Source organism: Oncorhynchus gorbuscha, linkage group LG23, assembly GCF_021184085.1.
Source record: "Oncorhynchus gorbuscha isolate QuinsamMale2020 ecotype Even-year linkage group LG23, OgorEven_v1.0, whole genome shotgun sequence".
Taxonomy (NCBI): Eukaryota; Metazoa; Chordata; class Actinopteri; order Salmoniformes; family Salmonidae; genus Oncorhynchus; species Oncorhynchus gorbuscha.
The window spans coordinates 4,803,036-4,818,663 of record NC_060195.1 but is presented as its reverse complement, the minus strand read 5'-3'; the positions used below and the strand labels follow the sequence as shown (position 1 = coordinate 4,818,663).

Below are 15,628 nucleotides of genomic sequence, written 5' to 3'. Positions count from 1 at the left end.
AGAGCTATAACACCAGAGGACCCTGTGGTGGGGACTAAACCTCTGTCCAGAGCTATAACACCAGAGGACCCTGTGGTGGGGACTGAACCTCTGTCCAGAGCCGTCTAACACCAGAGGACCCTGTGGTGGGGACTAAACCTCTGTCCAGAGCAGTCTAACACCAGAGGACCCTGTGGTGGGGACTAAACCTCTGATCAGAGCTATAACACCAGAGGACCCTGTGGTGGGGACTAAACCTCTGTCCAGAGCCGTCTAACACCAGAGGACCCCGTGGTGGGGACTAAACCTCTGATCAGAGCTATAACACCAGAGGACCCTGTGTTAACCTCTGTTCATGGTAAAAAAAAAGATCTGTGGACCAGCAGTGTTCTTCTGCTAGATGGAGTGTTGGATGGGTCAACTGAACCAGACAGACTCATAAGTAAGAAGGCTTCTCATCAATCCTAGGACTTAACACACACACACACACACACACACACACACACACAACGATCCCCCAGTTAGGGACGTTAAGGAACAGACAAGTTCAGCATCTCCAGACCGTCAAGCTGCATGCAAGCCGCTGAAGTGCCTCTGGAACATCTACACTAAAAATGTCAATAGATGAATTCAATACACACCATCACAATACATACCTGATAGACTGTAGGCTTGTTCATTTAGCTGACTAGATACTTCATGTTATCTAGTTAATTTATCAGACTAGATACTGTATGTTATCTGGCTATAGACTGTAGGCTTGTTCATTTAGCTGACTATATATTCTGTGTATAATCCCCTGCCATTACTTTATTGTAAGTAGAATTCAACTTAGCTGAATAAAATAGAAAGGATATTTTTTCCATTACGGAGCAACTGTGCATATGAAATGGCTACCGGGCTGCCCGGCGCGACTATTTGATGTGATTTTAGATTGCATTGATGTCAGAATGATTAGAGGGACAATAGAGACCCGAGTACCAGGCCCTTAGCACCTGATGGAGGGACAATAGAGCCCTGAGTACCAGGCCCTTAGCACCTGATGGAGGGACAATAGAGACCTGAGTACCAGGCCCTTAGGCCCTGATGGAGGGACAATAGAGCCCTGAGTACCAGGCCCTTAGGCCCTGATGGTGGGACAATAGAGCCCTGAGTACCAGGCCCTTAGCACCTGATGGAGGGACAATAGAGACCTGAGTACCAGGCCCTTAGGCCATGATGGAGGGACAATAGAGACCTGAGTACCAGGCCCTTAGGCCCTGATGGAGGGACAATAGAGCCCTGAGTACCAGGCCCTTAGGACCTGATGGAGGGACAATGAGCCCTGAGTACCAGGCCCTTAGGACCTGATGGAGGGACAATAGAGCCCTGAGTACCGGGCCAGCAGGCCCTGATGAAGGGACAATAGAGCCCTGAGTAGCAGGCCAGTAGGCCCTGATTGAGGGACAATGAGCCCTGAGTACCGGGCCAGTAAGCCCTGATGGAGGGACAATAGAGCCCTGAGTAGCAGGTCGGTAGGCCCTGATTGAGGGACAATGAGCCCTGAGTACCGGGCCAGTAGGCCCTGATGGAGGGACAATAGAGTCCTGAGTACCGGGCCAGTAGGCCCTGATGGAGGGACAATGAGCCCTGAGTACCAGGCCATTAGGACCTGATAGAGGGACAATAGAGCCCTGAGTAGCAGGCCAGTAGGCCCTGATTGAGGGACAATGAGCCCTGAGTACCGGGCCCTTAGGACCTGATGGTTGTTAAGGTATGACCAGCGAATGTCCAAATCAAAATTTGTTTTGATGACAGTGCTTCAATGGTGACAGGGAATTTTTACTAACGGGCATGACCATTGACTGTCGGTGTGGCGGTAATATGATCACCGTAACAGCCTTAGCCAGCACCACAATCAATCAGGATAACAAGATTGGCGCTCCCCAGCTCTCTTTCTCCTTCTCTCTCTCTCAGCCGCTGTCCCCTCCCATGTTTTTCCCTGTCTCTCCCTCTCTGTCCTGCTCACTCCAATTTAAGTATACTAATTAAACATGTTGGGACTGTTTTCCCATGTGTGAATAATGGTTTCTATGGGCTAAGAACAGCAAGGCCAATTTCATCAAATTATTTAAAAACGTACAAAAGCGTCCTAAAAATTCAAAATCAAATAGCTAAATTACCCTTGGTATGACCATCTTAAAACAATTCCATATGTTCACTTAGTAAACCCCCCCCCACCCCACCACACCACAGCCATGACATGAAAACATATGGTACACAGAGCATCAGCTATTTGAGCTCACACATCACTTCACAGCCTAATTCACTAAAGGGGCTCACACAGCAGGGCTTTCAGACAGCACTTTGTTCCTGCTGGCCTAAATGTTTGTTTTAATATAAAAATTGTAAAAAAAAATAAAAATAAAAAATGAAACGAATACATAAATGCCATACTGGATGATAAACATTAAGGATCTAACCTGGGACTTCTAAGGAGTTAGAGGTGCTTCATTGACTCAAAAAAACGAAGAAGAAAAAAATGTTATATAGGTGCTTCATTGACTCAAAAAAACGAAGAAGAAAAAAATGTTATATAGGTGCTTCATTGACTCAAAAAAAAGAAGAAGAAAAAAATGTTATATAGGTGCTTCATTGACTCAAAAAAAAGAAGAAGAAAAAAATGTTATATAGGTGCTTCATTGACTCAAAAAAAAGAAGAAGAAGAGTGAGCGATTTTAAAGCCGTTGCTATGCTCAGCACGTACAAAACATGAAAGAACTGCATCTACCACTGACAGCGGGGAGGACAAGAGAGACCAGAGAGAAGACGAGACTAACACGAGGAGCTTAGTTTACCTCTCTCCTCATTCACAATGTTGGATTAACGAGGAACAGAGACAAGACTAACACGAGGAGCTTAGTTTACCTCTCTCCTCATTCACAATGTTGGATTAACGAGGACCAGAGACAAGACTAACACGAGGAGCTTAGTTCACCTCTCTCCTCATTCACAATGTTGGATTAACGAGGACCAGAGACAAGACTAACACGAGGAGCTTAGTTTACCTCTCTCCTCATTCACAATGTTGGATTAACGAGGACCAGAGACAAGACTAACACGAGGAGCTTAGTTCATCTCTCTCCTCATTCACAATGTTGGATTAACGAGGACCAGAGACAAGACTAACACGAGGAGCTCAGTTGGATTAACGAGGAGAGTAAAAGGGTACAAATATCGAAATTAAAAACTTCAACCCCCTGTCATGGCCATAGGTGATTGAGACACGAAGACATTTAAGTGAAGGAGAGGCACATCAATAGTGCACGGTCGATGTAGTGTCGGTGTCTTCAGTGTGTACACTCACAAGATCCTGACAACAGTGCAGTTAAGGAGAATTAGGGCTCATTAAATAGTGCACTATGTATTTGTCTAGCGTGTACACTCACCCTGATCATCAGCACGGCCTTGCGGATGTCGCGGACTCCATCGTAGACCAGACGAGAGGCATCGATGAACTCGTTCTCGTCCACGGGGAGTGTGGGGTTGGCACTCAGAGCCTCGACCGCTGCCTCCACCTGCTCTGTGAACCTGGGCATGACTGGTGGAGGTGGCAGAAAGAAGGGATGAAATATGTCACGCAAACTCACAATGCAGCAGTATCGACTGTACACAGCAAATAAAAGTGAAAATATCAGAAAATCCCATGCTACAGAACTGACAACGCGGCTCAAAACCAGCCCTAGCTAACAACAGGCTACCCAGCCCCTAGCTAACAGGCTACCCAGCCCCTAGCTAACAACAGGCTACCCAGCCCCTAGCTAACAACAGGCTACCCAGCCCCTAGCTAACAACAGGCTACCCAGCCCCTAGCTAACAACAGGCTACCCAGCCCCTAGCTAACAACAGGCTACCCAGCCCCTAGCTAACAACAGGCTACCCAGCCCCTAGCTAACAACAGGCTACCCAGCCCCTAGCTAACAACAGGCTACCCAGCCCCTAGCTAACAACAGGCTACCCAGCCCCTAGCTAACAACAGGCTACCCAGCCCCTAGCTAACAACAGGCTACCCAGCCCCTAGCTAACAACAGGCTACCCAAGCCCCTAGCTAACAACAGGCTACCCAAGCCCCTAGCTAACAACAGGCTACCCAGCCCCTAGCTAACAACAGGCTACCCAGCCCCTAGCAAACACTTAATCTAGGCCAAGGACGAGACTGGAGTTTTTCCTTATTGTAGGCTACAGCTTTCACCACTTTTAGTCTTTGGTTGTTCACAACACTACTCACAATGTTAAGTACATGGCCTCACATGTGAATCCTTAAAAAGTCTAAGAGGGTGTGAACGATGCTGAGATGGGTGTGGCTAAAGTCTAAGAGGGTGGGTGTGGCTAAAGTCTAAGAGGGTGTGAACTATGCTGAATGGATGTACACAAAGAGCTCTCTAGTACCAAACTTTCAAGGGCTATTTTCTCAACAGTGAGGTTACAAGTTGATCAACTTTCAAAGCAGAATAACTTTCCCATTGTTCCTCAACTGCAGTGTATGATCTACCATTTTGTAGCTCTGAGTCTCCACTTTTATCCAACGTAAAAAAACGATATCAAATTTTGCTGCATACGACCAAACCAGGTGGTGGGTCACATGTGACTCGTTTCAGGAAACTAAGGGTATTATGTTGTGGACCACTGCTTAACACTAAAGCCATACGAACCATATGTTTTTCTTCTCAAGATGAGTTTTTGGGCAGAAATGCATTCTGGAACGTGTGCTTTTATAACAAACTTGTATTCAATCTGTAAATAGCAATACAATTGTTAAATTATGAGCCTAGTTGGTTTAGCCACAGAAAAAAGGGGGAACCTTCCCGCTAGCCATGATTGGCTGATATAATTAGTGGGCTGGACATGCCGAGAGATGAGTTCTGATTTGTCCATGTAGCACGTTTCTGTCTATAATATGAGCTGGTCAGTATGTGTAGTTCATCCTTTCTAAAGCATTATTACTACGTAATAAAGATATTACGTAGTAGAACTACATCAGTGTTGCTCTCCACTTTCTGGAGGACCGAGGTTTGAAATCTGTGGAAATAGAGTATGATGGCTAAGGAGATGGAGAAAACACCGGTCTCCGGATGACATCTTCAAACTAAGGGTAACCATGGCAACTGTGACAGGGAGAAGTGTCCAACCACTAAGTATACGGGTAAGAAAGTGTAGTTAAATACATTTTAACATCATGAGTTGGGATTATGGTTCATTGTTTACCTAGCTAGCTTCATATCTTAACTTTTCTAGGGTAGGGGGGAGCATTGAGAATTTTGGATGAAAAGTGTGCCCAAATTAAACTTCCTGCTACTCAGCCATAAAAGCTAGAAAATGCATATAATTAGTTGATTTGAATAGAAAACACTGAAGTTTCTAGATCTGATTGAATGATGTCTGAGTATTACAGAACTCATATGGCAGGCAAAAACCTGCCATAGAGCCATGAGCTCAGTATCGAGCGTGCACGTTCTAGTTAGCTCTGTTCCATTGCAATTCTACAGACAAAGGAATTCTCTGGTTGGAACATTACTGAAGATTGACGGTAAACACATCCTAAAGATTGATTCTATACACCGCTTGACATGTTTCTACGGACTGTAACAGAACTTTGACCTTTTGTCTGCCCCTAGTGATCGTGCGCCGTGAGTTTGGATTGTGTTCTGAACGTGCGAACAAAAAGGAGCTATTTTGGACATAAATTATGGACATTATCGAAAAAAAATATTTATTGTGGATTCCTGACTTCTATATCCGCCATGTTGACTACACAACATGGCGGATATCTGTTTGGGTTGTTTTGGTGTCTGAGCGCCGTACTCAGATTATTGCAAATCAAATCAAATCAAATTGTATTTGTCACATACACATGGTTAGCAGATGTTAATGCGAGTGTAGCGAAATGCTTGTGCTTCTAGTTCCGACAATGCAGTGATAACCAACAAGTAATCTAACTAACAATTCCAAAACTACTGTCTTATACACAGTGTAAGGGGATAAGGAACATGTACATAAGGATATATGAATGAGTGATGGTACAGAGCAGCATACAGTAGATGGTATCGAGTACAGTATATACATATGAGATGAGTGTGTAGACAAAGTAAACAAAGTGGCATAGTTAAAGTGGCTAGTGATACATGTGTTACATAAGGATGCAGTCGATGATGTAGAGTACAGTATATACATATGCATATGAGATGAATAATGTAGGGTAAGTAACATTATATAAGGTAGCATTGTTTAAAGTGGCTAGTGATATATTTACATCATTTCCCATCAATTCCCATTATTAAAATGGCTGGAGTTGGGTCAGTGTCAATGACAGTGTGTTGGCAGCAGCCACTCAGTGTTAGTGGTGGCTGTTTAACAGTCTGATGGCCTTGAGATAGAAGCTGTTTTTCAGTCTCTCGGTCCCAGCTTTGATGCACCTGTACTGACCTCGCCTTCTGGATGATAGCGGGGTGAACAGGCAGTGGTTCGGGTGGTTGATGTCCTTGATGATCTTTATGGCCTTCCTGTAACAACGGGTGGTGTAGGTGTCCTGGAGGGCAGGTAGTTTGCCCCCGGTGATGCGTTGTGCAGTCCTCACTACCCTCTGGAGAGCCTTACGGTTGAGGGCGGAGCAGTTGCCGTACCAGGCGGTGATACAGCCCGCCAGGATGCTCTCGATTGTGCATCTGTAGAAGTTTGTGAGTGCTTTTGGTGACAAGCCGAATTTCTTCAGCCTCCTGAGGTTGAATAGGCGCTGCTGCGCCTTCTTCACGACGCTGTCAGTGTGAGTGGACCAATTCAGTTTGTCTGTGATGTGTATGCCGAGGAACTTAAAACTAGCTACCCTCTCCACTACTGTTCCATCGATGTGGATAGGGGGTGTTCCCTCTGCTGTTTCCTGAAGTCCACAATCATCTCCTTAGTTTTGTTGACGTTGAGTGTGAGGTTATTTTCCTGACACCACACTCCAAGGGCCCTCACCTCCTCCCTGTAGGCCGTCTCGTCGTTGTTGGTAATCAAGCCTACCACTGTTGTGTCGTCCGCAAACTTGATGATTGAGTTGGAGGCGTGCGTGGCCACGCAGTCGTGGGTGAACAGGGAGTACAGGAGAGGGCTCAGAACGCACCCTTGTGGGGCCCCCGTGTTGAGGATCAGCGGGGAGAGATGTTGTTGCCTACCCTCACCACCTGGGGCGGCCCGTCAGGAAGTCCAGTACCCAGTTGCACAGGGCGGGGTCGAGACCCAGGGTCTCGAGCTTGATGACGAGCTTGGAGGGTACTATGGTGTTGAATGCCGAGCTGTAGTCGATGAACAGCATTCTCACATAGGTATTCCTCTTGTCCAGGTGGGTTAGGGCAGTGTGCAGTGTGGTTGAGATTGCATCGTCTGTGGACCTATTTGGGCGGTAAGCAAATTGGAGTGGGTCTAGGGTGTCAGGTAGGGTGGAGGTGATATGGTCCTTGACTAGTCTCTCAAAGCACTTCATGATGACGGAAGTGAGTGCTACGGGGCGGTAGTCGTTTAGCTCAGTTACCTTAGCTTTCTTGGGAACAGGAACAATGGTGGCCCTCTTGAAGCATGTGGGAACAGCAGACTGGTATAGGGATTGATTGAATATGTCCGTAAACACACCGGCCAGCTGGTCTGCGCATGCTCGGAGGGCGCGGCTGGGGATGCCGTCTGGGCCTGCAGCCTTGCGAGGGTTAACACGTTTAAATGTCTTAATCACCTCGGCTGCAGTGAAGGAGAGACTGCATGTTTCCGTTGCAGGCCGTGTCAGTGGCACTGTATTGTCCTCAAAGCGGGCAAAAAAGTTATTTAGTCTGCCTGGGAGCAAGACATCCTGGTCCGTGACTGGGCTGGATTTCATCTTGTAGTCCGTGATTGACTGTAGACCCTGCCACATGCCTCTTGTGTCTGAGCCATTGAATTGAGATTCCACTTTGTCTCTGTACTGACGCTTAGCTTGTTTGATAGCCTTACGGAGGGAATAGCTGCACTGTTTGTATTCAGTCATGTTGCCAGACACCTTGCCCTGATTAAAAGCAGTGGTTCGCGCTTTCAGTTTCACGCGAATGCTGCCATCAATCCACGGTTTCTGGTTTGGGAATGTTTTTATCGTTGCTATGGGAACGACATCTTCGACGCACGTTCTAATGAACTCGCACACCGAATCAGCGTATTCGTCAATATTCCCATCTGACGCAATACGAAACATGTCCCAGTCCACGTGATGGAAGCAGTCTTGGAGTGTAGAGTCAGCTTGGTCTGACCAGCGTTGGACAGACCTCAGCGTGGGAGCCTCTTGTTTTAATTTCTGCCTGTAGGCAGGGATCAGCAAAATGGAGTCGTGGTCAGCTTTTCCGAAAGGGGGCGGGGCAGGGCCTTATATGCGTCGCGGAAGTTAGAGTAACAGTGATCCAAGGTTTTACCACCCCTGGTTGCGCAATCGATATGCTGATAAAATTTAGGGAGTCTTGTTTTCAGATTGGCTTTGTTAAAATCCCCAGCTACAATGAATGCAGCCTCCGGATAAATGTTTTCCAGTTTGCAAAGAGTTAAATAAAGTTCGTTCAGAGCCATCGATGTGTCTGCTTGGGGGGGATATATACGGCTGTGATTATAATCGAAGAGAATTCTCTTGGAAGATAATGCGGTCTACATTTGATTGTGAGGAATTCTAAATCAGGTGAACAGAAGGATTTGAGTTCCTGTATGTTTCCTTCATCACACCATGTCCCGTTAGTCATGAGGCATACGCCCCTCCACTCTTCTTACCAGAGAGATGTTTGTTTCTGTCGGCGCGATGCGTGGAGAAACCCGTTGGCTGTACCGCCCTGGATAGCGTTTTCCTAGTAAGCCATGTCTCCGTAAAGCAGAGAACGTTGCAGTCTCTGATATCCCTCTGGAATGCCACCCTTGCTCGGATTTCATCAACCTTGTTGTCGAGAGACTGGACATTGGCAAGAAGAATGCTGGGAAGTGGTGCGCGATGTGCCCTTTTTCGGAGTCTGACCAGAACACCGCCGCGTTTCCCTCTTTTTCGGAGTCGTTTCCTTGGGTCGCTGCATGCGATCCATTCCGTTGTCCTGTTTGTAAGGCAGAACACAGGATCCGCGTCGCGGAAAACATATTCTTGGTCGTACTGATGGTGAGTTGACGCTGATCTTATATTCAGTAGTTCTTCTCGACTGTATGTAATGAAACCTAAGATGACCTGGGGTACTAATGTAAGAAATAACACGTAAAAAAAACAAAAAACTGCATGGTGTGCTTTTTCCGTAAAGTTTTTTTTAAATCTGACACAGTGGTTGCATTAAGGAGAAGTGGATCTGAAATTCCATGCATAACAGTTGTATCTTTTATCAATGTTTATTATGAGTATTTCTGTAAATTGATGTGGCTCTCTGCAAAATCACCGGATGCTTTGGAACTACTGAACATAACGCGCCAATGTAAACTCAGACGTTTGGATATAAATATGAACTTTACCGAACAAAACATATATGTATTGTGTAACATGAAGTCCTATGAGTGTCATCTGATGAAGATCACCAAAAGGTTAGTGATTCATTTTATCTATATTTCTGCTTTTTGACTCCTCTCTTTGGCTGGAAAAATGGCTCTGTTTTACTGTGACTTGGCTCTGACCTAACATAATCGTTTGGTTTGCTTTTGTGGTAAAGCCTTTTTGAAATCGGACACTGTGGCTGGATTTACAACACGTGTATCTTTAAAATGGTGTAAAATACATGTATGTTTGCTACAGTTTAATTATGGGATTTCTGTTGTTTTGAATTTGGCGCCCTGCAGTTTCACTGGCTGTTGACGAGGTGGGACGCTACCGTCCCACGTACCCTAGAGAGGTTAACAAAAGACCACACTATTCAAGTAACCATTTTGGGTGACTTTGTCAATTTAATCTGGCCATCTACTCCCATTTCAGAGCATTCAAGTCTGAGTGCAGAATAACAGATGAATTTACGAACGCTCAACACCCGTTGAATATGGCCGGTGTCAGTAAACGTTGGCAAAAAAGTGTCATTAAATTGTTGCCAGCAGCACAGTTACAGTCACCAATGCTCCGGATAACATGAAAACAGCCTAACCAGCTCTGCTAGGGGGAGTAAAATCTCAGAGTGAGGTGTTCTCTCATTATGTGTCTGGAAGTAGCTAGCCAATGTTAGCCAGTTAGCTTGGGTGCTTGACTGCTGTTGTGAAGGGCTAAAGCTTAAGATGGTGTGAACAATGCTGAATGGGTGTAGACAAAGAGCTCTCCAGTAGGTGGACCAAAACATTCAAAGGCCATTTTCTCAAAAGTGAGGTTACAAGTTGATGAACTTCCAAAGCAGAATTACTTTCCCCATTGTTTCTCAACTGCAGTGTCTGATATACCATTTAGTAGCTCTCGGTCTCTGCGTTAAACCAATGTTTCTACATAAGACTGAATCAAGGATGTCAAGTCACATCTAGGGAAGAGGGTGTCATGTGTGTGTGTGTGTGTGTGCAGGGAGCTAATTTGTAGCTACGGTGCCTCTGTTCCCAGTCCCCCCTCTAATCCACCATTTGATACAGACCCCTAGGTGACAGACCATCAAAGGGTTACATAAAAACCAATACATACACACTTCAAGAGGCCTCCACAATTACAATGAATATCAATGAGATTCTTTCTTTAGATCGCAGCCAGCTAAAATGACTTGCCAATAAATAAACAAAGACTGACAGTTGCCTTTTAATCCTGGGAGAAAAAAAACAAAGCAGATTGGCCATTGAATAGTTAATGGCCTAGCTAGCTGTAGTGATTATAGAACACTATGGACATGGTGCCCGTCAATACACTTACTACCTGACAGCTTTACATAGAATTAAAAGATGGTTTTAAGAGGGGGATGATGGGAAGTTGTGAGAGGGGGGGAGGGATCAGGGAATGGGAAGGTGGGGGGGGGGGGCAAGGTAAAGAGAGAGCAGGAGAGGAGGTAGGGAGCGAGAGAGAGGAGAGTATTGGAGGGAGCAGGGGCTGGCTGTGTTGTGTGATTGAGTAACTCAACCCAGCAGTCAAATCTGTAGTAGTATTAGAAGGTTGGTTTAGCCTGACCACCCCCCTATCTATGTGAGATGGATAGAAGAGGGATGAAGAAAATACTAGCAGAGACAGAGGAGAGTGCTAATGAAAACGTGATAACAGAAAGATATGTTACCCGTGTTAGTGAGTAGCTTGGTGGCCTCCAGAACCTTCTCTGTATAGACTCCAGGTTCATAGTTGTCCATCTCACACGTGACCACATGGACCACTCTGGCGGCGCGGCCACGGATGGCGCCGGCCGTGCGGTCCAACCCGTCCACATCCTTCTCCTGCAGCGCTATCACACACTTGTTCACGTCCTCCAGAATGTGGTTCTCTGGAAGCGAAGATACAAACCAATCAACGTTTATCCATATAGAAACAGTCGCTCCCATAGGTATCGGACAATACAACTGAAACTATTTGTTTGGGGGACAAGTCTGCCAGACGAGCCACACTAATATTGCTTTCTTCCCCCTTCATCCGAGACAAGATTAGACTTTTTTAAAATTTTTTTTTTTTTACTTGGTGACTTACAAACACTCCCGTAACAAGAACACAGATGTTTACACCAGGCAGCGTCTGCGGTAACAGGAATGGTGTTCAGAAGCAGGAAATGTTCATCCTTCATGACAGATGTGTTAACATTGTCCCTGGATCAACACTGGGGGAGGGAGCTAACAAACAAACCAGACGAAGGCGAGAGAGAAACATGGGGGGGGGGGATAACGACGCAGGAGAGTGAGCTCAACAGAAAATGGAAGAGTCACCCTCTCATTTAGAGTCCTCATTAAAGGGAAGAGTCACCCTCTCATTTAGACTCATTAAATGGAAGGGTCACCCTCTCATTTAGACTCCTCATTAAAGGGAAGAGTCACCCTCTCATTTAGACTCCTCATTAAAGGGAAGAGTCACCCTCTCATTTAGACTCATTAAATGGAAGGGTCACCCTCTCATTTAGACTCCTCATTAAAGGGAAGAGTCACCCTCTCATTTAGACTCATTAAATGGAAGGGTCACCCTCTCATTTAGACTCCTCATTAAAGGGAAGAGTCACCCTCTCATTTAGACTCATTAAATGGAAGGGTCACAGCTCTCATTTAGACTCTCATTAAAGGGAAGAGTCACCTCTCATTTAGACTCATTAAATGGAAGGGTCACCATTTAGACTTATTAAAGGGAAGAGTCACCCTCTCATTTAGACTCATTAAATGGAAGGGTCACCCTCTCATTTAGACTCCTCATTAAAGGGAAGAGTCACCTCTCATTTAGACTCATTAAATGGAAGGGTCACCCTCTCATTTAGACTCCTCATTAAAGGGAAGAGTCACCCTCTCATTTAGACTCATTAAAGGGAAGGGTCACCCTCTCATTTAGACTCCTCATTAAAGGGAAGAGTCACCCTCTCATTTAGACTCCCTCATTAAAGGGAAGAGTCACCCTCTCATTTAGACTCCCTCATTAAAGGGAAGAGTCACCCTCTCATTTAGACTCCCTCATTAAAGGGAAGAGTCACCCTCTCATTTAGACTCCTCGTTAAAGGGAAGAGTCACCCTCTCATTTAGACTCCTCATTAAAGGGAAGAGTCACCCTCTCATTTAGACTCCTCGTTGAATGGAGTTATTTTCCCCTCTGGTAACACGTGACAAATAGACGGCTACGAATAATAGATGAGAACTCTTTTCTAAATAGTGTGGTCTACAGCTTATCATAAGGTACTCTACCCTCAGGCGAGCAATACCTCAAGACTTCCTTAATATTAGATATCGTGCAACAGGAGTTACTGACAAATAGACACACACCCTCGCCTAAAACAGACGTAGCTGCTCTGTCCTGCCGATGCACGGAGAAGCAGGCCAGCTCTATAGTATCTGTCTCGTCGTTCAGCCACGTCTTAATCGTAGATCGTCCAGTTTTTTTCCCCAATGACTGAAGTTGGCCAATAATACGGAGAGTAGTGGTGGTGGTTCACCTCCTCGTTGGCCAATAATACGGAGAGTAGTGGTGGTGGTTCACCTCCTCGTTGGCCAATAATACGGAGAGTAGTGGTGGTGGTTTACCTCCTCGTTGGCCAATAATACGGAGAGTAGTGGTGGTGGTTTACCTCCTCGTTGGCCAATAATACGGAGAGGAGTGGTGGTTTACCTCCTCGTTGGCCAATAATACGGAGAGTAGTGGTGGTGGTTTACCTCCTCGTTGGCCAATAATACGGAGAGTAGTGGTGGTGGTTTACCTCCTCGTTGGCCAATAATACGGAGAGTAGTGGTGGTGGTTTACCTCCTCGTTGGCCAATAATACGGAGAGTAGTGGTGGTGGTTTACCTCCTCGTTAGCCAATAATACGGAGAGGAGTGGTGGTTTACCTCCTCGTTGGCCAATAATACGGAGAGGAGTGGTGGTTTACCTCCTCGTTGGCCAATAATACGGAGAGTAGTGGTGGTGGTTTACCTCCTCGTTGGCCAATAATACGGAGAGGAGTGGTGGTTTACCTCCTCGTTGGCCAATAATACGGAGAGGAGTGGTGGTTTACCTCCTCGTTGGCCAATAATACGGAGAGGAGTGGTGGTTTACCTCCTCGTTGGCCAATAATACGGAGAGGAGTGGTGGTTTACCTCCTCGTTGGCCAATAATACGGAGAGGAGTGGTGGTGGTTTACCTCCTCGTTGGCCAATAATACGGAAAGTAGTGGTGGTGGTTTACCTCCTCGTTGGCCAATAATACGTAGAGGAGTGGTGGTTTACCTCCTTGTTGGCCAATAATACGGAGAGGAGTGGTGGTTTACCTCCTCGTTGGCCAATAATACGGAGAGGAGTGGTGGTTTACCTCCTCGTTGGCCAATAATACGGAGAGTAGTGGTGGTGGTTTACCTCCTCGTTGGCCAATAATACGGAGAGTAGTGGTGGTGGTTTACCTCCTCGTTGGCCAATAATACGGAGAGTAGTGGTGGTTTACCTCCTCGTTGGCCAATAATACGGAGAGTAGTGGTGGTGGTTTACCTCCTCGTTGGCCAATAATACGGAGAGTAGTGGTGGTTTACCTCCTCGTTGGCCAATAATACGGAGTAGTGGTGGTTTACCTCCTCGTTGGCCAATAATACGGAGAGTAGTGGTGGTGGTTTACCTCCTCGTTGGCCAATAATACGGAGAGGAGTGGTGGTTTACCTCCTCGTTGGCCAATAATACGGAGAGGAGTGGTGGTTTACCTCCTCGTTGGCCAATAATACGGAGAGTAGTGGTGGTGGTTTACCTCCTCGTTGGCCAATAATACGGAGAGGAGTGGTGGTTTACCTCCTCGTTGGAAAATAATACGGAGAGTAGTGGTGGTGGTTTACCTCCTCGTTGGAAAATAATACGGAGAGTAGTGGTGGTGGTTTACCTCCTCGTTGGCCAATAATACGGAGAGGAGTGGTGGTGGTTTACCTCCTCGTTGGCCAATAATACGGAGAGTAGTGGTGGTGGTTTACCTCCTCGTTGGCCAATAATACGGAGAGGAGTGGTGGTTTACCTCCTCGTTGGCCAATAATACGGAGAGGAGTGGTGGTTTACCTCCTCGTTGGCCAATAATACGGAGAGTAGTGGTGGTTTACCTCCTCGTTGGCCAATAATACGGAGAGTAGTGGTGGTTTACCTCCTAGTTGGTGAATTCTTACAAGGCACCCCACCCTCCTCCCCCTTTCTCTCCATCTCTTCTTCACGCGGATGACATGGATTTGGGCCTTGTCTCGACAAAACAGTATATTCCTTTGCGTCGGACTCATTAAAGAAAAACATATTTTGTCCAGTTCGAGGTGAGTAGTCGCTGTTCTGATGTCTAGAAGCTCTTTTTGGTCATGAGAGACGTTAGCAGAAACATTATGTACAAAATGAGTTAGAAACCATGCGAAAACACTCATTTTGTACAATGTTTCTGCTACAGTCTCTTATGACCGAAAAACAGTTGGTCAGGAGCCCATAAACCAGCATCCCGCCTCATTACTTACATAAAATGAGATGAACCCGGGAAAGAAAAGCTCCGCCCCCTTCCTACTTACCAGACACACAGAGGAAGTCGTCGATGCTGGTGATGTCATCGACGGCGTCAGTGAGAACGCGGACCTGCTTCTCCCAGGACTCTTTGAAGAGGTCCATGTTGTCCTGAGCAACCTTACTGTTGGGCTTGGCAGCTAGAGCCAGAGCCGCGTTAATCACCTGTTACAGAGCATTCACACACCAGTTACCAGATTAGTAGATTAGTTACTACAGCAGGTAGATTAGCATAAGGAGTTACTACAGCAGGTAGATTAGCATAAGGAGTGACTACAGCAGGTAGATTAGCATAAGGAGTGACTACAGCAGGTAGATTAGCATAAGGAGTGACTACAGCAGGTAGATTAGTATAAGGAGTGACTACAGCAGGTAGATTAGCATAAGGAGTTACTACAGCAGGTAGATTAGCATAATTAGAGTGACTACAGCAGGTAGATTAGCATAAGGAGTGACTACAGCAGGTAGATTAGCATAAGGAGTGACTACAGCAGGTAGATTAGTATAAGGAGTGACTACAGCAGGTAGATTAGCATAAGGAGTTACTA

General features: G+C 46.0%; 1 protein-coding gene across 5 annotated transcripts in view; it reads right to left on the bottom strand.

Annotated features, from left to right (window-relative positions):
* The window catches only part of LOC124010999 (catenin alpha-1), a 233,760-nt gene that overhangs the window by 54,869 nt on the left and 163,263 nt on the right, over window positions 1-15,628 (bottom strand). For all 5 annotated transcript variants that reach the window (XM_046323885.1, XM_046323886.1, XM_046323884.1 and 2 more), the window contains 3 exons: window positions 15,089-15,245; window positions 11,196-11,396; window positions 3,408-3,559 (listed from right to left, as the gene is read on the bottom strand). In XM_046323885.1, coding sequence (XP_046179841.1) covers window positions 3,408-3,559; window positions 11,196-11,396; window positions 15,089-15,245 — 510 coding nt within the window. The remainder of the gene's footprint in view (window positions 1-3,407; window positions 3,560-11,195; window positions 11,397-15,088; window positions 15,246-15,628) is intronic.